Source organism: Nelusetta ayraudi, unplaced genomic scaffold (assembly GCF_046127955.1).
Source record: "Nelusetta ayraudi isolate G7.1 ecotype Tasmania unplaced genomic scaffold, CSIRO-AGI_Nayr_v1 ptg000060l, whole genome shotgun sequence".
NCBI lineage: Eukaryota > Metazoa > Chordata > Actinopteri > Tetraodontiformes > Monacanthidae > Nelusetta > Nelusetta ayraudi.
Window position 1 is genome coordinate 3,158,658 of NW_027466110.1, and position 23,041 is coordinate 3,181,698.

Consider the following 23,041-nt stretch of genomic DNA (forward strand, 5'->3'; position numbering starts at 1 on the left):
AAAAACTGTTAGAAGGTCATAGTGCGATAAGTCGCTTCCTCACGCGTGAATAATTTTAAACAATGAAGCTTTCTTTTTTTTCTTTCTCTGCCTCCCTTCTGAACAGGAGATGTCAACAGTGGCCAAAGGAGATTTCCACTGGAGGGGAACCTGCAGCTCCACGGACCCGGCGGTGGTGGCGGCGGTGGTCACCACAACTTGCCTGATGACATTTACAGACTCGGTCCCCCCAAAGGATCTGTGTCTCTTCCCTCCTCGCCGCTGCTGCCGCGGCAGTCATACATGCTGCCCTTGCGTCCCAGCAAGAGATCGCCAGGTACCCTTTTTTTTTTTCTTTATTTGTTTTTGCCTTCACATCCCAATTCATGACTCACTATTCGGGGCTATTATTACCCTCGCGAAAATAAAGGTCTTGCGAAAGAGAGAAAGGAGATAAAAATAGTCGGTCCCGGCAGATGAGCTCACCACTCGCTACCTGAGTCCCGGCTTTGGACACGCCGCCTGGGACAGAAATAACACATAAATAAATATCACCAGGATGAGATAATTGCCGGGCTGACTGAGTTGCGCGTCTGTCCATCCCTGTCAGTGTTTCCGCATGAGCGGAAGGACAAAGTCTCGTCTAATACGGAGGTGTCAAAAACGGAAAAACGGGTTTTTCATCGTCGCTCCTTCTGATCTGAGCGACCGAGTCGTCTCAACCCTGTGTAGGTTCCCTTCCCTCGTGGGAGAGCTGACAGCTCGTCCCGTCCGTCACCTTTTTCTGTTTGATCGCTCTGAGTGAATGTGGCGGTGTGTGGTAACTGCGCCGTGTGTTTACAATGAACTGGCCGGTAACAGGCGTGTGTTTACACTGGACCTAATTGTGAGTACTCCTGCTCTCCTTCTTTTGACCGTGTTTAGAGCGTGCTTGTCAGCAGCTGCTGGCTGCTTCAAAGTGTGTGGTGGGTGTTTGTGTGTCTGTGTGGGTGTGTGTGTGTGTGTGTGGGGAGGGGGTAGATCGACTTGTTTCTTTGGCCCTTTTTGTCCCAGAGACTCGGCTGAAGGGAAGGAAATCCTTTAAGTGGTCAGTGAGCTCCCACACAAATGTGGCACTCATCTGTGGGGCGATTTGGCCTCTGTTTGCATTAGTTGAAGCTTTGATCTGCAGTTTTAGTGCAAAGATTTTGATGGGAAGCGGTTGAATGCTTTGGTCTTAAAAAAAAAAAAAAAAGTTGTTTTCTTTAAGGCCATATATCTTTTAAAAATGGGAAGGAGCTCTATCATGAAAGTGTCAGGATTTAGATCTATTATAATCATCATCTTTCCCCTAACTACTAAGCAAAGTAACATTCATACATGCCTCTCTTATTAATAATTGGTTATTTAAAAGACTTATTGGTTGCAATTTGCTTTTACGTCTCATGTTTAAAATGAACAAAAGGAGCATATTCAGCTATTTGGATGACACAGTTTTTTCTTTTCAAGCCTGTCAATGGCGATGCTGTTGAAATGTACATTCACGGAGATGAGGAGAGACGGCCACAAGGCTGAGTTTGTGAAGGTGAAACGGACCCCAGGGACAAGGGAAGGGGGAACACTCATTAAAAACATATTCCCTCTCGCGGCGCTCTGAGGCATGGAGAGAGAGAGAGAGAGAGAGAGAGAGAGAGAGAGAGAGAGAGAGAGAGAGAGAGAGAGAGAGAGAGAGAGAGAGAGAGAGAGAGAGAGAGAGAGAGAGAGAGAGAGAGAGAGAGAGAGAGAGAGAGAGAGAGAGAGAGAGAGAGAGAGTTGGGGGAGGGTCTCCAGGCGCTCCTGCACCTCCTCCTCCTCTTCCTCCTCTGCTGTCCTCCTCACAGGTATCTGTGAAAACCCGTTGGGAGACGGCTCACACCTTCTCTTAATAAACACATAGTGCAGGAAATGTCTCAGCTTGGCGACGAAAACAACGTGGGTCATAATGTCGCCTTTTCCCCCCTTGGCAAAGCCCCGGAAGTGAAATACTTGCAGTCAGTGGAAGACGCATCTCTTGAAGTCATTCTGCGTTCAGTTTGTCATCCAATCCAGGCCTACATGTTTTTGGTGGTGAAGCTAAAATGAAGTGCATCTTTCCAACACAGCGAGGTTTCCATATGTGCTGGTGATAGCATTGGCTAATTAAAAAAGAAAAATAGCATTGTTAAATCCTCTTACCTTGATAAAGTTTCTGCTTGTGCCAACGTAGGACAACACAGTTGTATCAGTGTCACATCCCAGCTGGAAACACCACAGACTCAACAAAAAAATACATCATTTTCAGTATCAAAACAACTTTTGGATAAAATTCTATATTTTAATGGGAATTCATCAGCTCACTCTTGCATTATTTTTTTTATTTTTCCACTTTGAAATCGTTTTTGATTCTCCATTACTAATAGTGAATTCATTAGCTCGCTCCACCGTGCCGACATCTTTCCTCTCTTTCATCGGCACATCGCTGGTGTTGACGAAGGGAAGTGGTCAGGATCTGAAGGCAGCTAATGGCTTGGCTTTGTTTCCACTCACATTATATAATCTGTGACAGTTTGCGAGGCTCCGACTTTGCGGTTGCTCCCTTCTTTCAAAAAAACAAAACAAAAAAAAACCCAACAAAAAACAGAAAAACGCAGCCTGCAGAGGGACAAAAGAGAAACACTGAGTTAATTAGGAGTGTGACGAACGCCCGCGCCCGCAAAAAAACTGGTGGTGGCGTTGACTGCCGGCGCTTTGATCTGCTGAGCCCAGAGCTTAACCATGAAACACAGCACCCTGACATGTGTTGAGCAGCACCTCAGCTTTAAAGTCTTAACAGTTTACAGGCACCTAAGAGCCGGTTCCATTCAGGCATGCTGGCAGAATGGACATGAGTTGGGAACTTTAGGGGGAAAAAAACAACAAAACTCCAGTTTTATTTACGTTTGGCGTCCTTTTGGCACAGCAGTATATTGGGGTTGGCTTTTTTTTTTTTTGACATTGAGACACAGCTTTGGCTCCTCCTGGCTGTCTCCTGGGTATTTCCACACTGACCTCCTCTGGCTGTTATAGGTTACTGTACCATGCCGGGATTAAAAAGTGCCCGCGCTCCTCTTTGGCTTGCACGTGTGATGGCGCGACCTCGCCGGAGCTGCTCGGTGGGCGTTCGGAGACTTCATTGAGAGGAATTATTTCTTGGTGCTGCCGCTGTGCACAGGTCGTAGGCCGACCTTTTTTGTCTTGTCACATGACGAAACTGTTTGGCCGCACCCACTGCCTCCGAGTCGTCCCGTGAGGTGTTGTAAAACGGCAATTCACTTTAATTTATGACCGACCTGCACGGCGTCTCATGTCGATTTGCATATCGACAGTGAGGTCACGTGAAGGGTGGGGGTGAGGGTGAGGGTGAGGGTGAGGGTGGGGGGTCGATCTCTGCTAAGCTGCTGTGTCTGTTAAGTGGAGATATTCCCTTTGATGAGAGCTTTGGCTTTTCTGTGGTTTTTGAGGCTTATTTGATCAGCAGCAGCAGCAGCAGGGCGAGCAGTTCCGCACGTGGCCACCAGTCGGACCCTTCTTTCATGTTTATTTCCCAGTCGGACCCTCTGTGGTCCAGCCGATGTCAGCAGAACACCCAGGTGGACTTCCAGCGACGGGTTGTGCTCCGCTAATAATGTTAGCAGATGGCGTCTGCCCACCAGCTGACTGTGTAACCCCGCCCGCTTCAGCTGCAGCATCAGCTTTTGGTGTGATTTCATTGTAATGGTGACGCTGTTCTAATGTGCCATGACCTTTTCGATGCTTATCGCCACTTTATCACTGTGATCTGATCCCTGTTGAGCAGTTTCAGCACATTCCTTCCTTCCTTCCTGTTGTTCATGGGTTCCCCCCCGCCTCCCCTCGGCTATACAGTGTGTGTGTGTGTGTTTGTCCACTGAAACCACTGAACAGATTCTAATTACAATGAGAAGATAATTGAGCTGCATTTTGCATTTTAGATGATACGTTTTTTTTATATCTTGAATCAAATGACTTGACTTCTTAGCAATATTAACCTTTCTTGTCTTATCTATCCACCCGTCTACTTCCCGTATTCCTTTTGGAAGGGCCGGCGCTCTCCGCCTGTCTCCGCGTGGCCAGATGAGTGCTATTTATTTTGGCCCTCTCTCGACGTGATAGCGGCGCTCTTCAAAGGGAGGTTGTTGCCCGTTTGAGGTGCGCTCTCCTGAAGTCGACTCCGGGGTATTGACTGTAAGCAGACAGCCCTGAGGGAATATTGATGCATTTCTGAGAGTTCAGCCTTTAAAAGAGCCTGCGATCCCTTTGAAAGGTTTCCTCTGATGATCGCCTGGTGAAGAGTCATAGCCAGCGCCTCAGTTGACTGCACTTCACTTACGCTCCAGCGTTGGCTCCTTATCATACACACAATCCTCTTTTTTTCTTTTCTTTTTTGATCTGCAGTGGCAGGCAGCTGTCCAGAGCCGAAGAGACCGTCGGCGTCTCCGCTCAGCCGCACGGGGGGCACATGTATGGCACGGCGCTGCATCATAATTGATTGTAAACGGTTTTAGGGGGTGGATAAAAATTAAAGGGCCGAGTTATTATTGCGCTCTCGAACCGGCAGAGCCGTGTGCACAGCTGGTGGCTAATACATAATTTAAACAAGCTCATTAAAACAGCGTGCTGGGGATCAGTCATGACTGCTAAACACGTCTTGTTTAGACAATATCGCCAGCCTGTAATTTTCACAGAGATGTGAGGGAGAATCGCTCGTTAAAAAAAAAGAAAGAAAAACTTTGCATCTTAAATACACAAAGCACATTGTCTCGATTAATTCTCCTGCTATTTGAAATATCACTTGTATATAAAATTTACAGTTTGAACTTTGGTGGCTGAAATGTCCATGTATAAAGAAAGGCTTCTTTTGACGGTCTTGCACTCAAGTCTGAGAGTCTCAGTCCTAAAGAATGCTGGGAATTGTCCTTGATGATTCCTCAACTATGAACAATGCAGCCTTTCACTGGCAGTTAGATGACATTGGAGGCTGTTCGACGTTGGTTCATCGTGACTGAGTGTGTGTGTGTGTGTGTGTGTGTGTTTGCAGGGGGATGTGCACTTAGTTAGTTAGGGCCACTGAGTCGGGAATCGACTGCGGGACTCAGTTTTCAACCCTAAACTCACTCTTAGTTTCCCTGGAAGCTTTCTGACGCTGTTCCAACGTGCACATTTACATATATTAAAGTCATTTGGTCCTTATCAGTTTATCATGTCTGATATTATCATGTCTATTTGGGTTATCATCATGCTTTTGCCAGCTTTTTTTAGTCAGTCGACATTTGTAAGGTCGATGACACTTTTAGTGTGAGTCATTTTGGTTCTGCAGGTTCCCTGTTTGGATAGTTCTCTCTAAAATAAATAAAAATCACAGTCTTCATTATCTTCTCTTTGAATAACGAGGAATAAAAGTGACAAATTATCATAAAGTTTTTTTTTTTAATAGCCGCGGGCCAAATGAATGTGCACGAGAACAAATTTGAATAATTTCTCGGCGAGTGCGAGAGCGTCTCATCCCTCCCTCTCCCCTTTGTCGCCGTCCTTCAAGGGCTTGTGTGTCTCGCGCTTCCATTTGGTCGACCTTTTCATGCCTGTTACCGACCGCAATTGCTCGTTCGTCAGCGCTTCCATCTGAAAGGGCAGCGCAGTAATGACACCCTGTTAAATCTCGAGATGAGATTTTGAATGGAAAATCCGTTCCGTCCCTGTCATGTTGCTGCTGTTCAGACCTCGGGGCGTCGCCGAAGGAACTTCTTCCCGTTTCTTGTGCAATCAGCCGACAGTTGTCCCCCCCCCCTCCCCCCAAAAAATGCCCCTGATTGGCCACCTGGTTTGTTGGTCTGTGTGTCATAAAATCATGTGATTGAAACTATTTCGAACCCCGTGCTTGCCTCTGTCCCTCTGTCTGTCTGTCTGTGGAGTGCAATGTTGATTCAAGCCCTGTGACCCTGATAAGTCACAGGGCTCATTGAGAAATTAGGTTTTCTCGACTCTTTCGCTTTGTCTCCTAAATGAACGTCGTGACTTGGAAATTTGCACAAAATTTGCACAATTAACTGTCTTTAGGTCTGCCATAAAATCCCATATTTTCCATCCTTTGAGCAACCTCTTCCAAAAATTGCGGGGTCTTTCGTGCCATAAGTGATGCTGCATTGTGTCTTCCCCACGTTTAGATGGAGACAAGGCAGTCAGGGGGTGGTCACAGTATAGCGGGAGCAAATATATCAACGCTGCAACTACAAATGATTTGACAACACTGTGGACTATTATTGTACTGAGCTTCACCTGTTAGTTTGTCATCACTGTATTTGTGTCGCAACTCGTGGCGAGAGGGGAAATGACTTTGCTCTTGTCCTCGATCATTAAAAACCCAGCGTTGCTTAGTATGCATTTCAAGTTGCGCATCCATAGATGGCACTGTGCATCAAGTTGACTCTCATGCTTGGTTTGCTGCTGCAGACACGGCTTACAGTTTGTTTCCTCTCACGTGGCTTCTGGTATACACCCCCCCCACTCCATCTCTTCATCATTAGCCCCCACTCTGCAGGATATTTCTTCTTTAATCTGTGGTTTTTAAGAATGCTTTATCTGATTGGGGGAAGTGCTCGCCTTTAGGGTGGATGAACTTTAAAAGTGGTGGGGGGGGCGGAGGAAACGGCTGTATCTGATCTAACATTTTATGTTTTGACTGAGATTAAACATGCAGTCATGTGAAAGCAGGAGATGGGACACCGAGGAGGCTCAGATCAGGTTACAGCTGGCCAAAGTTGGAAGTTTGATGTGTAAGATGAGGCATGCTAATGCTATTTAGTATGAAGTCATTGTTCTGAACTTGAAAAAAAAGAACGCTTGTATTTCCAGAACCTTTCCTCCAGGGTCACCTTTGATTTTATGTCTTCACTGGACACGCTTTTAACATCTGCTTCTGTGCCTTGAACTGCTAGATTTTAAGTAGATGACTTGAAAATGTTTGCAGATGCTTTGCTTTGGATGTTGCCTTAATGGCTCGGTATTTAGTCTGGTGTTCCTGTTGGATCTCGTTTGTGTCTAAACTGCTATTTTCGCCGTGGTCGGCCTTTTTGTTGCTGCCGCTGCTCTACGGCCCGAACTTCAGACTTCTAAGTTTAAGGGAGGGTTAAGAGGCTGTTCTTCTACAACATTGCTTTGAAAACAGGGGGAGGGGAATCGGAGTCTAAACACAAAGGCGAACACGACAAAATGCCATGTCTCCCTCTGGAGGAGCGAGTCAAGGGTTTATTTTAAGTTTGGCATAGTGAGCAAGCATTCTTTGTGGAGCTGTGGGATTTTCTAATTTTGTCACAGTGCGAGCAGAGGGAACAGAGCGAGCGGCTAACAGTGACTCCTAATGCAAGACAAAGACGGTCTTCAGAAGTCCCTCACTGCCGCTGCTGCTGCTGCTGCTGCCGCTGCCGCCGCTGCCCCAGATACAGTGCATCAGCTGACTTGCATCAGGGCACCTGGACACGTTCCGTATGGACTCTTCTCATTCCGCTCTTCAGGGCTGCGCTTCCAGAGGTTATTCTACACTCTGTGTGCAGCAGTGTCTGTGTCTGTGTCTGTGCGCGCGCACGCGAGTCCGCCCGTAGTCTCGGAGTTCAAGAAGTGGCTAATTGCTGCGGTTTCCTGCCGTAGTTAACGCAGAAGCGGCGAGCCGGCCAGCCTGGTTTTGCTGGGAGTCTCCGGCGATGCGGACAAACTTCTGGGTTTTTCAGACGGAGCGGAGCAGCGACCAGCGCAGCGAGCTGTCGGAGACGGAGAGAGAGAGAGAAGGCGAGAGCGCGCGTGTGTGTATGTATGTGTGTGTGTGTGTGTGTGTGTGAGGGAGAGATGTGGGTGGGGGGGTGGAGGGGGAGTAAGTTTATGTGAGCTCCAGAGTGCAGCCAAGCCTTTCCAACTAAGACACCTCCGCCTCTCATCTCTCGTCCCATCTGGAAGACGTTAATCCAGCGAGAACTGTCTCTCTCTCTCTCTCTCTCTCTCTCTCTCTCTCTCCCCCTCGCCTTTCATTTTTCATTTTTTTTGCGTATATTCCCCCCACCCACCCATCTCCTTCATCTCCACCCCTCCTCCTGCCTCCCGGTCGGCATCTCTCACCATTCCTCTCATCCCCCCCCCCCCCGTGTCTGTGGTTCATGCCGGCAGGTCCGATCAGAAAGCCCAAATATGTGGAGAGTCCGCGCGTTCCCTCTGATGCCATCGCTTCAGCGCTGAGGAAGGTGGCGGATAACAAGGAGCCGTCGCACAATGGTGAGTCCTGCTGTTCCATACCGGCGTCCACTGCCTCTTTGTTTTTGCTTTGTTTTTTTCAAATATGCATTGGGAACTACTGTACAACTTTGCCCCCTGCGCTGCTGCCATTGCCGTGTGTGCGTGTGTGTTGTCATATGGGGATGACACAGTTGCTTTGACAAAGACAGCTATGTGTCTTTGTCATTTAAAGGCTGAGATCAGGATTCTTGTACAAGTGCTTCACGTAGGCACCGGCGTGTTTAAGCTGCGTCCCCTTCATGTCATCTCTTATACAAACACAGAATAGTGCCGTGTTTATTTTTCAGTGTGTGTTTGGATTACGGAGGAGTCGGCTCGCTGCTGTTTAAGGACACATTGTGTATCAGCCTCGGCGCAGGCTGCGTTCGGTGGAAACGTAACAAGGTTCTAGTCGTAATTAAAAGGGGAAAAAAATCTCCTGCGCCCTGTAAGTTGTGCTTTGATTGGTACTGCCGCCCTTTTTTCATCTGTTTGGGGGCCGCTGCGTGTCGAGGTAATGTTCCACTGAGTGCCTCATTATGAAACCTTGCGGGGCAGAGAAACCTTAAATTCCTCCTTTTAGCTTGAGGTGCAGTTGCGTGGTGGGTTATCTCCAGTGAAAGACACCCCAGACAGGAGTCTCTGCGGGTTCCACTCGCAGTCAGACAGTAGTAAGCGAGAAGCGGCGGCCCACTCGCTGTTGACTGTTGCATACCAGGGCACGAGGGCGTGTCTCGTGTCCGGCTGGCGCGGCACCGTGCGTTGGCACGGAGCGAGGCCGCTGGCAGCGCGCAGGTGTCAGATAGGCTAAACGGCATTTTCATTAAGCTGGAGATCATTTTTTGAGCTGCGTGTGTTTAAGGAGAAACTTTTTCGAGTTCTCGCCGAAGATAAAAGTTCCCTGCGCTTATCCTCCATTAACCCCAATGCAAAAGACCAACCTCTGCGGTGGAGGAGCGATTCTTAGCGCCCCGGATTTGTCCTATTTTAGTCAGAGAGATTTACTTGAACTGAAGTAGCCTGGAGTTAAAGGGATAGTTTGTTGAAATGTCACCACTTTTACGCTCGCCACAATGTCAGCTGAGGCTCTGGTGGCATTTTGTATGACGCATAACCGTTCAGAAGTTTCACTGAGGAGAGATTTCCACCCATTACTGACATGGCACAATCTTTAAATTGGCTTTTTCAACAAAATAAAGCAATTTGGTGAAAAAGATGGCAACCTCCCAACAGGAGCTATGTTTACATTAGCTCTTGCCAGCGTGCTAAGTTCTGGTAGCACGTAAACCAACTTGCCACTGCTGGTTCTGTGTTGCTCATGGCCACCAAACGGTTGCATTGAACTGGCACTGGGTGGAATTCGTGCCCTTTCTTAAATTCCACAAGAGTTATGTAAATGAGTGAGTGTCACCAGGGCCTCTATTGAGTGAGGAAGAAATTCAGTCATAATCAGCATTGTTTTTCCTTGCCGTGTAATGATCGGTAAACTGTACTTCCATCAAATAAAGATTTGTCTCGTTACTGCGACGAATCCTGCATTTTAAATTGAGCTCATGGCGGAAGTATCAGGGAAGCTTTGTTTTTTTTTAGTCTTAACCACAGACTGCCCAGGATTTTTCTTTCTGCACTGATATTTCAGCAGTAATGTGACACTGTGGGCAATTTTACAGGGAAGGTTCTGGCCAGTGAGAGAGATTCACATCTGCTAGTTTCCTGTTGTCACCAGCTCTGGCTGAAAACAAGCGTCGTAAAAAGCCGGTGCCAAATAAAGAACGGAAACGCAAACTGCTGTTTTCATGTCAGCTGAGGAGGTTTGGGATTCTCTCTGCACCATCAAAGAACATTTAAAGCGGCTTGAAAACAAGGTGAGTATCCTAAGGTCGTTCGTTTCCAGAGAGGGCAAAAAAATTATAAACAGATGGACGGCCAGTCGTGTAGTTCTGGAGAAAATAAACTCCCACATTAGTTCGATGTTATTGGGTATATAAAATGCATCCCCATAGTGCCGTAGCACAAAACTGAACCTCAAGCGACTTTGTGATATTGCAACGAAATGTAATTTTGCGCAAAAAAATAACAACATGGCCTTGCCTTCAAACAGCTGCTTTTAAAATGGAATCGAGCAAAAAACAAGTTGAAGCACCCAGAGGCCATGTTGGCATCCATGCCAGCTTCATATATGATATCTCCCTTAAACACTTGTTTTTTCCTTCAGTTATGACCAGTTTATAGAAGCTACATTAAAATTTAATGGAATGGAATATTTTAGTAAATGCAGTTTAGTAACCTTTGGAGACCTCGTTGTCTCAGAGTAAATCATCCCCTCAAGCTTTTCTCGCTTTCTTTTGCTTCTTAATGCAAAAAAAAAGGATAATTTCTACGCGCACAACGACAAAGCCACTCGTCTTTCTCCCCGTGCAAAGTCTTCTCCAGTTACTTCTGCTCTGACTGTTAAACAAGAAGGTGACAAATCTCCTGACCCAAGCCTCCAGACAACCTTCAGCTCCTAATAAATACAGAGAACAGCCATACAATGAGTGCTACTGTATTTTCAAAAAAAAAAAAATCTATTTCTCAAGGCATTGTGCCTGTATGTCGGGGTTTCTTCTGCAGCGATGGAAAAGTCACCGTTGTGTTCAAGGAATTACTTGAACGGTAGAAATATTCTGAGGGGGAGAACCTATCCAGGCTGGGAGCGCCGCCGTCAGCAGGTCGGAGAAGTTTACCGTGAAGAAATTTCAGGAATGAGCCAAGTTACTGAACTAATTATGCTCAGTTAGGCACTGTGTAAATTCTGCACTAATGACGGCTAATTGCGATCGCCCAGCTGCGGAATCGGGGGGCCCCCGTGCTCCGCCGAAAAACTGCTTCCCAGGTCGGCCACACGTGCTGTGCATCTGTTCTCTTAACAGCGAACGAGCTCTCCTCCAAATGCTCCTCCAGGCCAGGTTTGTTTTTGGGTTTTTTTTTTGTTTCCTGCTGCCATTCTCTCACACTAGCCCAGATACATCATCTGGAATTTGCATCACGCAGTAAAAACGCGACCAGGGTTCAAATGACGTTCTCTTGTCTCGAACGGGGGCGTCAACGTCGTCCGCAGCTCAATAAGACTCGATGGCACAATGAGATTAGAGGCGAGACAAGACGGTTGTTGTTGCCGCGGCGAGAAGCGTTGATGCCTCGGCGGAATAATCTGCATCAGAAGATCCAGTGGAAGTTCGAGAACTATGTGACATTTAGCGCCGCAAGTCGAAGCTCCGACACTTCACAAAAGAGGCTTTTGTCAGCTGTTGTGCTGAAAAGATGCTTCTCCGGGAGGCTGAGAAGTCGTCAATGTTTCCGTCTCTAGTTGCATCGCTTGCGGTTTCGCAGGCATTAATTACAGATACTTAATTTCTTCCTGAAAGACCATGGCGGTGTAACGTTTGTGTGTTTCAGTTTAAATACTTCCAGGTACAGTAAAAATGTTCCCTGTGTTGTTCTTCTGGAGGGAAGAGTCAGCTTCCCAGAAGTGCTTGTTGTGGTCAAGGCAGGGTTGGGGGGTGGGGGTGGGGGTGTTGAGTTCTCAGCTCAGGAAGGGAGAGAGAGAGTTGCAGCAGTGAAACAACCCTCCACAGATCTGACTTTGAGTGGCTCCGGTCCTCATGTTCCATGTATTTTTCATGCGTCCACATGTGCGTCACACTCGCATGCGTGTTTTGTTTCTGTGTGCAGCCGGCAGCACGCGCTGCTCAGCTCTTCTCGTCTCAGCTGCGCTCGCGGTTTTCTGTCTGTGTCAATCAAGTCTTGACCTTCGGGTCCCGTCCTCTCCCACAATGATGTCTCTCTCTCTCTCTCTCTCTCTCTCTCTCCCTCCCCCCCCGCATGACTCCACTTTACAGCTCCACTAAGACCCTGGAGCCCAGGCTCTTAACACCTGTTTCTCCATGCAGCCATTATGTTGTTATCGCAGAAACTATTGACCTACTGAATTTACGGCGTTCAGACCTGCCCTCGCTTTTCATATTGTCGTGCAGCTCGTAAGACGATGACCTTTCAGTGTTTTTACTTCGGTAAAACCCGTGTTGGCAATTTGCAAGCACAAATAATTCCTCGTCAATGTGTTCCTTCAGCTACGCAGTGGCCATGACCGTAGACATAAAGATAATGTATAGGCTCTTTCTTCGTGTAGGTTCTGTTATCACTAGGAAAGATATCCTTGTTCGTCGATGTCGAATTTTGAAAAAGGGGCTCCTGAGCCTTAAAGTAAAGTTTCAATCATAGAAATATTCTGACATGAAATTGTGTTTTTGAGTATATAAAGACTCAAAAATAAGCTTTAGACTATCCAAAATGTTCCAGGTAAGTGAAAGCTAATCTCAGTGCAGCAGTAAGCTCCTGAAGACCACAAGTGCAATTCCACAATAAACACAACGTGATTTTCGTATTATTTCAGTCAGAGGAGAGAAAGAAAACTCCCTGGCTTTTCCACACCATGTTTGACCCTCGTTTCACATCGGTTTTGTAACCAGTGATTGTCTTTGGTAGGGAAAATATTTTTCAAAGAATTTGAAAATCTGATCTGTTGATGTTGTTCAGCTTAGCTTAGCACTGGCTACTCCTCTGGACCTTCTACCAAGTGTCGTCTTTGATTGGTTTCAACCCCCGTGACGTGAAATCATATGGGAATTGATAGACAATAGACCAACGGTTGGCTGCTATTGATTTACTTTCTAAGTTTTGCATTAAAAATGCGTCGTCCACTTACTGAAAATGTATTATGCCCAGTTCAGTAGCGGAAACGTATCACAGGTGATGGAAAAATCCTTGTCAACCAAGTGCTGACGTACCTAAAGGAAATATCCGCTATGCGGCCTGCAGTAGCTGCGGTTGATTGACAGATATCAGCTCAATCATAATTGCTATTTTCCCACAATCCCATTTGTTTCATTTGAAAATCTCACTGTCTCAGTGTTTTGTGTGCATGTGTCCCTTAACTGGAATGTCACTCTCCTTCAGTGAGTGGCGAATGTGAAGTGCGCTCTCTAAAAAAAATGACATTCCTGTTGGTGCGCTGGAATGTGCAACAAGAGCTCTCGACGTGCTTTAGGGTTAAAACGTCACCCACTAGTTCACAACACAAGTCTTGGGAAGGGGTTGGGGGGAAGGAGGGTAGGGTGTGTGTCGGGGCAGGATGCATGTTCTCATCAAGGGTTCATTAAACCACCTCCCCTGTTGTCGTAATGAAACTCCAGCTGCTAATGAGCACCGGCTGGATTGTTTTCTTGACATGAAGGGTGCCAAGCCATCTTTGTGGAGCCGCTCTCTTCATGGGGTTGGCCCGCCTCCTCCTCCTCCTCCTCCTCCTCCTCCTCCTCCTCGCTCTTCCTCTGTTCCTGCGCTCTTAGTTCTTTCCTTCACACCTGCTCATAAACTTCCTCGGGCCAGTAGATAACGATGTTGTTTTGTTTTCGCCTCTGCGTCCTGTATGGTTTACAAGAACAACAAAAGTAGTGCCAGCAACAGTGCAGCCTTGCTCCCCCCGCATCCCTCAAAAAAAGTATTAAGACCACTGTGAGATCAAGCACAGGAGGGCATTTCACCTTTTACTGCGTGGCTACGGTTATTTACATTTGTGTATGTAAATAAACCAGTTTAGTGTATTCGCTGATGAAATTACATGACAAGCAACAAAGTTTCATGTTCACCGCCGCGTCGAGTGTGCGAAATGTGGATGTTTGCATCAACATTTTAATAAATCAAAGCCACGCGATGCACACGAACTTGACGGCCTCATAATTGAAAACATCAGTCACCGTCTCCGATTATTTTGGCTGTGAATGTTTAATGCATTAGATTCCTGTCTTCAGGATCGACCTGCTTCTCTCATCTCCCCCTCCCCGTTTCCACTGATTCCGGCGAAGCGTAACAAGTGAGTCACAGCTGACTGTCGACGTGCGCTGACTGTCGGCGTACGTGTGAATTGTAATAATGTGACGCGTCCAAAGAAAGCGAACGACCACATTGAGAACGGTGGCGAGTGATCACTAAATGTGTTCTCTCTCTCTTTCACCGGATTGAAAGGCCGTGTTTGGATTCAAAGGGCTATAATCTCGTCACCCAAAATCACACGAACAAAATCACTGTTGGCTCAGGGTTTACTTTGCACAGTTGCTCTTAAAAGGTTCTTCTTAAGCAATTTGCATAAGCCAACTGATATTGCTATTTTTTTTAAATTAGCTGTTTTTCTTTCACCAAATGGCCTTGGTGGTGCCCATCATTTGCATCCACAGAAAGCACGGTGAGGCAAACATAGCACCACGTGCGCTTTGGCATCCAAGTCAACGTTGCCGAAGGCTTGAATTAAATTTTTTATCAAATCCGAAGGTCATTACGATTCCTGACAGTGCTCTTCAATATTTCAGTGTCTGAAATTTAAAGCCAAGACCTTTATTTCTTCAGAAAAAAAAGTCGGCCTGACCTGAACTCAGATATTTGCAGTGCAGCATTTGCAACCTGTACTGCCCAAGTGGGCTGATGTGTCAAAGGTGAACATAAATATTCAGTACAAACTGAACTTGGAAATAGGTTTTTGTCTTACTTGCTGGCACTGATGACTATTATTATTATTATTTTAAGACTATGGCAGTTATGCAAAGCATTTTTCAGCCTACAAGCATATTACAGCATTGTGAAAGCTGAATGCTCAATTTGCCTTCTATTGTTTTCGTGGTTCAAGAACTGGCTGGTTCTTACTGAGAGGACAGCAGAGGGCATCGCTGAAGATGACTAACGCTCAGACTGGAGCACTGTGAGTTGCTCAGTGGGGTCGTCTTTTAATTGCACAGTTGGTTTCCTCGTCTCTGTAGTGATTCTTTTTTTTTGGGGGGGGGAGAGAGAGAGAGAAGTAATTTTTTTTCTTGGTACGGGCGCAACAGACTCATCATCCCTTGTTGATGACATCCCAACCCTGCAATTGCCCTCAAAACAGTCTGGGAAGTGAACTGGCTATTTAAGCTGTGTGAGAGAGAGAGAGAGAGAGAGAGAGAGTGGGAGAGAGAGAGAGAGACCTGTGCGTGCTCATTGATATTCACAGGCTCGATGCGTGAGAGCGGTAAACAAGCAACAGCCTTTTTTTTTTTTTTTTTTTTTTTTTCTTCCTTCTAAATTTCAACCGGCTCTCAGGACGTGATGCGGGACAACCAGCGTGCCGCCACTGCCGTGCGTTCACGTGCACTCGTACGCGCTCAACGCTGCTGTCCCTCTCTCTCTCTCGCCCTCACTCCTCCTCTGTTCATCTCACCCTCCCTCCCTCCCTCCCTCTCTCTCCCTCTCTGAGTCCGGTCTGCTGAGCATGAGCAGCAGCCAGAGTGCAGCAGCGGCAGCGGCGGCAGTGCTTTGCGAGCAGAGCTGGCGAGGACGGGGCGGGCGGAGTAGCCCTGCGCGGGCCGTCCGTTTGGAGAGAGACAAAACCTGTCGGCTAACATTGAGCATTTCCCCCCCCCTCCCTCTCCCCTCACCCTCACCGTCCCCTCTCTCTTCAGAGCTGCAAGCGGAGAAACAACCAGGCTCCTCCCCTGCTACTCAGGAACTGATGACAAGGCTGGGCTTCTTACTAGGAGAAGGGATCCCGGGTACGGCGCGCATACCTATGGACGACAAGAATGAAAAGAAGGTATTTTAATATCCCCCTCCTCCCCTCCCATCCCTCCCACCTCACCCCCCCAGAGCTCCCTCCGTCTCCCGACAGCAGCTGCTGCTGCTCTGGCAGCGCAGATAGAGAGACAGAGGAGTGAGTGAGAGGAGAACTTGTGACAAATGTCCAAAAGAATGGATGTTTCTGTTACGTCTTGATTGATTTTTTTTCACGTTATCTCCGGATGGGGAATAAAGGAACCGCCACTGGGAATCTGTAGTTTTGGCTCAGCAAGCTACGGTAACTGTCAGAGTTAGTTGTTGTTTTTTTTTTTATATATGGTAGAATTGTTTGAAATTTGCATGTTTGAAACTTGCAGTTTTGTGTCAGACGCTACTGCTGCTGCTGCTGCTGCTGCTGCTGCAGCACTGTGGTGTGCAAGTCTCCCTGTAACTTGAGTAGTATTCCAGGGGCTGTCCAGTGTGTAACCAGAGTGTCTTTGCCGGGACACCAGAAATAGAGTTCTGTTCGGTCTTAGCCTCGTTGTGTTTTTGGTTCTACTAATTAAACTGAGGCTGTGTGAAAAGCCAAGCAGAGCTGGGCGAAGCTGGCCTTCTCCATTCATTACCTCTAGTGGACACATGTTGACCCGCTCTGAATGGAACTCAGACGATGTACAGCGAGGCACCTCCTGACTGAAGAGCTCTGTAACTAGAGACCAGAATTAACGGGAGTGCAATGGTTTTGTTCGCCGTTTGTTTGTGTGCATTTTTCAGAGCTCGGCTCCAGAGAAAAAACATCTGCCTGCAATTCTTCTCTTCCGCACTGCTGCTTCTTCTGCTGCTGCTGCTTTACAGCCTGGCTCAACCTCAGCGTGATGCATTTTACCTCTGCGACTCGCTGTTAATTATTAAATGTCAATTAATAAGCACTGCAGTTATTGCTTTGATTTATCCGGGGCTGTGAGCTCAGGGCTGCGCCGGAGGACAATACAAATGACTTCCTGTCTATTAAGGAAATATATGGAAGCGTTCCACGGGTTCATCAATTTCCATGGTTGTGTAGGACAATATCATATGTACACATTACTCCACGGACGTGCATGCCAGTGTGCAGCCAAGCATGTTATGGCGGTGCTCAGAGGTTATTACAATTTCAGTTTTAATTGCCAAAGTAACCCTGAGAAACAGAAGGAGAAGAGGCGTGTTGGAGTTAAAGTGTAATTTCAGAGGTGATTTGGGAAGTTTTTGATTTAGAGTAGTTTGCCTTGTGGCAAGAAGGCCGCTGCAGGGTGAAAATGCCTCAAGCAAGGAAAATACCTGCAACCTGTTTGGTACGATGTTCTTGGTCTCGCCAATCTTTATTTGCCTTTTTGATCTGCGCAGCAAGAACCTCCACCTACTAAAGCAAATGCATTCCCGTCACTTTGGAATACTTTCATTCATACTGTATGTAGCGTGAGCTCAGCGTTGGCCGGAAACACTGAAACTTGATTGTTGCTTTGGAGCAGTGTCAAATAGTGATTTTCTTTTTGCAGCTACAGTTTCTAAATGTGCAAACAGAACGCAGCGACAGGAAAACGGTGAAACAAGACCAACCAGCTTTTGTTGTAATTTCTATGGTTGTCAGTCAGTTCAAACAAAGATTTCTGTCTGCTGCGCGGTCGTCAGACTGGCTCGGTGGCGTGACGAAAAGGTATCTATTGTCTCTCAACACTTAACTGGAGACGTCTCTCCCTGTGAAAACCCTCGTTGGCTTATTTTAGTTGCACCAGACATACAAGTGTATAATTTTCAGGATTTTTTTTTTTTTTTTTCCATCTTGCAGCCCTCATGCCCTTCAGCGTCTTTGTCATGCTCCGATGTGACGGGCCTGTTTATTTGTCGTGGAACTCCTTTGCATTGCTCTGAGATGATGATCCGGATCTAATAGGAAATGAACATAAATCAAATCGCTGTTTACACTTTTCTCGTGTTCTTCCAAATAGGGTCAGGAAATTGATTTTTTTTTTCTTCCTTCGCCGCTGCTCATGCTGCAGAAATGCAAACGTTTTGCCAGCTGACAGTTGAAAATAAGTCGGCCGCACAGTTCATCAGCGTGTCTGATTAGTCAAGCACATTCCTGCTGTGCCCTGACCCTTCCCCCCCCCAATTCTTTCCAACAGTCTTCTGCGACCAGCCAGGGTATCAGCCCCTGCTCAACTCTGACCAGCAGCACGGCGTCACCCTGCACTGACAGCCCGTGCTCAACCCTCAACAGCACCGCCAGCCGCCCCCCCCTCAGCCGCTCCAGCCCCTGCGGGACCATCACAAGCCCCAGCTCCACTCTAGAGAGCAAAGACAGCGGGATCATAGGTGAGAAACGAACAACGCCTCTTGCATAATGCACAGCAGGAGAAGACAAAAAGTGAGATGTGAGATAGAGACGCCCGCGTCCAGGATGGAGGAGGTTATCCACACATCTCCGCCGCTCCATCAGGCATCACATGCGTTCTCAATAGTTTCATTCACATGTGTAGCATGTGGTTGTCGCGTGTTCTTCTTGGCTTTCGCTAAAAAAAATAAGCGTAACAATGGTGAAGAAGAAAATCAGCGAAACAAAGGGCTCGCAAACGGAGGAAGGTGGAAAGCGCGGCCTCAGCTCTCAGCACACATCCGCACTGTTGACTTTTTTGTAATAGCTCAGTAACTGTTGATTTTCGGTATGACTCATTATTGGCTTCCTACTTCTTTGATTTCCGGGGGAGTTGGCGTTTCCCTCATGCGCACTCTCCTGTTTGTAGAGAAAGTCTCGCCTTCTTCCTCCTCCTCACCACCCCCATTGTGCTGAACCCTCTGGATTCTCCCCGATAAATGGCATGTGCGCGGGGAGGGTCCATTCATCACATCCACCTGTCACTCAGCGCGTTTGTATCAAGCCTCGGAGGTGACAGCTGCCACAGTGTGACATTATATTGAGTGTCTGAGACATCTGGATATTCGAACGAGCTTATCGGCGTGTGACGTCGCCGGCGAACGCGCCTAATCTGCTGGATGTTTAATTCACGAGGCCTGCGGTTTTCACACAAATCTCGGGAAGGAAAAAAAAAAAAATCTTATCTATTGAAGAATCTTCAGCGAAATGTCGCCCGCAGCAACAGACTTAGACTTAAGAGGAAGCTGCAGGGCAGCGGCTGACCCCTCACTTTTGCTCAAATAGAGTGACGGTCGGTCTGCCGGTAAATAAGGCGTGACTGATGACTTCTGTTTCCGCGCAATGGAAAGGCATTTTGTGTCATGGTCAGACAGCGGCGACAATTTAGTGTGTTGGCTTGTGCTGTTGACAGTGCTGATGATCACACCTCTGTCAGCCCAGGACACTATCGCAGCGAGCAGCGGGTGAATAATTCATGGTTGCCGCGATGTGGCATCCTTCAGCATTTACCTGCAAGAGGACACGTGCGTTTGCGTTGCACACACATGCAGTTTGTGCCATATTAAAAAGCTTCTTTGTTCCCGTGTGCAACCAGGAAGGAGAGAGAGGAATCGTGCGACGCGATGTGGGCTCACGACATCCCGCCCGGCCTCCTCGATAAGACCGCAGCAGGCTTTACAAACAAGTCTTTTCCGTGTCCGCAAAGTCAGATTCCAGCGCGTGATTAATGTTTCCTGTTCTTTGAAGTTTGGACTCCCACTCTAAACTGAAAAGCACATTAATTTGCCCTTGTGTCGTATTTAAAGCCCCCCCACCCGCCTATTGCTGCAACACAAAGGGCTTTGCGATGGTTTTACACCTCTATAAGGACTCCAGAGAAGGTTTTCTTTGAGGGTTATGTGAAGGGAACTTTTTTCTTTACCTATAGCGCAACAGTGATCCTAAAGTGCATTTAATATGCAGAAATAAATAACTGTAGCCGCGGCTGTAATTCAATTCTGGGGCCTCTTATGGAGCACCGGCGGTTCCTGCTCACAGCTGTTCGCATGAAAGACTTTTCAAACGCAACCAGGTGAACAGGCACCGGAGACACTGTGGCGTTAGCGGTGATGCAACATGCTTTGGTATTATGAAAGCCAGATTAGGGGTGTGCCATGAAAATGCAGGCAGCTGTTCAGCCTCCTCTGTTCCTCTAACATCTGATGATTTATATCTGGCTGCCTGTTGGTTGTTGTCGGCCTGTTGCTTTTGGCCTTTTAACTCATCATTTCGGATTAGATTGGATCGCCGGCCTCTGGTTTTAAAAGATTTGATTTGATGTTTTTATGAATTTTTGGGGGGGGTTTATTTGTTTGTTTTTCAAACACCTGTGTTCATGGGAAATCTCTCAATGCTCTTTCAATATTCTCTTTTTGGGGAGTCTTTTTTTTCAACCCCTGATTGAATCAAGCGTTAGAAATCTGTGCACGTACAGACAGAAAACAGATGAACATCAAAAGCAGACTCTTTTTTTTTTTTAGCTGCCGGTCTGATTTTTTGTTTTATTTGTTTGCCTCTCCCATTTTTTCTTTCCCCCCCTTAGCCACCATTACCAGTTCCTCTGAGAATGACGACCGCAGCGGCTCCAGCCTGGAGTGGAGTAAGGACGGCAGCCTGAGGGGCAACGGGTGCCATGGCCTGGCGCATAGCGCGCGAGCGGACACCTGCTCCCCCGTGGCCGAGGAAGAGTCCGGCAGCGCCACGGCGTCGCCGGCCGACACTCCGGCCAGGACCGACCCGCAGCAGAAACAGCAGCAGCCCGGCACGACGTCCGGGGCGCCTGAGGGACACATTCCGTACATGTCGCAGTCGTCCACTTCGCTCATGATGCCCCGACCGAACTCCGTCGCAGGTAGGAGCCACTGTGTGTGGCGGAGACAGTGGATTAGTTTGCCTTCGCTGTTTTGTTTCGGTTAGAGGTCCAGTGTGTAATATTTGGAGATTTTCACAAGAAAGTAGGAAAACCAAATGACTTTATCGTACTGCGAGTATAGACTTTTATTGATGTTTTACTGGCAGTATATTAAGACGCTTTTACCAATATAAAAATCAGAGATCGAGCCAAAAAATGACACGCTGGACCTTTAAGTGGCGGGGTGACATAATTTACTCAAGTGTTCACCTCACAGTCGAGTTTACTCTTGTTTGTAGGCACTGGAACTTGGCTACTTTCAGTCAGTCAGTCAGTCAGTCAATCAGTCAGGGGGGCTGCTGACGCTGTGTCTCGGACCCGCTGCCGCCGCCGGCTGACAAGCATCGTGTTTGTTCGCTTTCCGAGCCAAGTGGCCGCCTAGACAGCGGGGAGCATGTGTAGATGCTGGAGGAAAATAAGAAGTCAGTGTTTTTTTTCCCCGAGTGCCAGGCTGTGCCTCTGGATCAGGTTTGGGATTAAGCAGCTGTTGCTGTGCCGCCTCAGACCTCAGCACCAGCCACCGTTTGGCTGATTTAGTTCCGCATTCCTGCCGCGGAAACCTCCGTGTTGTGGCTCCACACGCCACGTCCGCACAGCTGTCGCAGTTGTTGGTGCCCACCGTTTGCCGCTTTCCCACCTTCCCATGCAGACCCCCCACACCTTCCCCAGCTCGGTCCCGCCCGATTCCTTGCCGTTGATTGGTTATGACCTTCATCCCGTTCAAACTCACGCAAGCGTTTGTTTTCTTGCGAGCGCTTCCAGTCGATAAAAAAAAAAAAAAAAAAACCCTCTTTAGGTCTGATAAGCTCGATTGTTCTCAGCTTTTCCCCTCATATAGGTCAAGAACGGTTGTTGGACTGTGAAATCAGCAGCAATTTAGTTTGAAACTCATCTTGCAAATGCTCGATGTCTATCTGGTCCTATTCTCTGTGGAACGGGCTGCACATGCTTGCCGTCGGGCAGCCTCCGAGCTATAAATAATTGCAATGTAAATATAAAAGACGTGAGTTAAATACTTTCTTATTTTAGTGCCTGCAGCCTGAAGGGCATGTGTAAGAGAAAATGCAGTCAGAGGCTCTCAACAAGAAGAAGTCAACACTGAGGGGGTAAAGTTTACATAAATAGTCTCTAAAACTCTAACATTTTAGACAAATATCCTGCTGGGCTAAGTATACATATAACATGATGGTTTAGACAATTTTTGCTTACATTGTTTTTGTTAACTGGTCCATTGTGTCTTGAACATGACAATGTACAGCATGTGTTGCGCTGAAGAGTCCAAACCCCTGCTTAAAACTTTTTTTTCAGCATCCACCGACGCCTTCAGGCCCCTGAAGACCACAGTGCCCAAGATATTTTACTCTCTCTTGTTTATGGGCTGATGTCACGGTGGCACAGTGTTGCCTTCTGGGGGACCTTACAGAATAGATACCTCAGACTTTCTGCAATGTGGTAAAGCCTTTGTAGAAAAAAGATTAAAAAAAAATCAAGGCCACGAAGGAACAGCTTCATTCAGCCAATCTGCATTCCTGTCAGGGCGCGACAGGTGCGATGCTTCTGTTCAGTCAAGGATCTTGAAAATGAATAGTGTTCAGAGGGAAAAAACACCGTCTTTGTGCTGCAACCTTTGTATTTTTTTCTTACCGCGCCATCAAATTGCAAAAATGAAAAGACTCTTTTCTTTTCTTTTCTTTCTGAATCTTCTTTTAAGTATTGCTTTTTTCCCCCAGACATTCTATGCCAAACGAGTCATGCCGAAACACCTGCGGAAGAAAAGCTCTTAATCTTCTCATTTTCCACGACTAATGTACAGGTGTGCGTATTTAACTTCATCATCTACCATTTAGGCTCACCCCAATGCATGTGAATTTGCTGGGAATGGTAGATTACACTTAAGTGTAGCGCATTGTACTTTTCCCTACTTCGGAATTTTTGCATTTCATTTGTACCATATGTTGCTGACAATTTAAGTGCCTGCCTGGCACGACGGCAGTCTGCTCAGCTTTGATCTTGGTTTTTTTTTTTGTTGTTGCTGTTGTTTTTGCCTGGCACCTTCTTGTGAAAATTCGCTTTGCTTTAATGCAGCACTTGACACACCGACTTCAGCACCTCTTGCCTGGCTGTTAAAAGCCAGCGCACTTACTCTTTATGTTCAGAGCGGCCGAGGCACTAAAGACAACATGCTGTTGGAGAAGGAAGGCAGGAGGAGAGGAGGGAGTAGCACAGCGGTGGGCAGGTAACACTGTTACAACCTGTGAAAGGTCAGTGATGCC

The 23,041-nt window shown here is 47.1% G+C and overlaps 1 protein-coding gene across 2 annotated transcripts in view; it reads left to right on the top strand.

The window, feature by feature from the left end:
• Window positions 1-23,041, top strand: part of tanc1b (tetratricopeptide repeat, ankyrin repeat and coiled-coil containing 1b) — a 78,795-nt gene that overhangs the window by 24,624 nt on the left and 31,130 nt on the right. Inside the window, exons 3-7 of one of the 2 annotated variants that reach the window (XM_076039699.1) lie at window positions 107-316; window positions 8,185-8,289; window positions 15,813-15,943; window positions 18,069-18,258; window positions 20,400-20,708. In XM_076039699.1, coding sequence (XP_075895814.1) covers window positions 107-316; window positions 8,185-8,289; window positions 15,813-15,943; window positions 18,069-18,258; window positions 20,400-20,708 — 945 coding nt within the window. Of the gene's footprint in view, window positions 1-106; window positions 317-8,178; window positions 8,290-15,812; window positions 15,944-18,068; window positions 18,259-20,399; window positions 20,709-23,041 lie in introns of those variants that run through there. The other variant, XM_076039700.1, reaches the window with a different exon arrangement.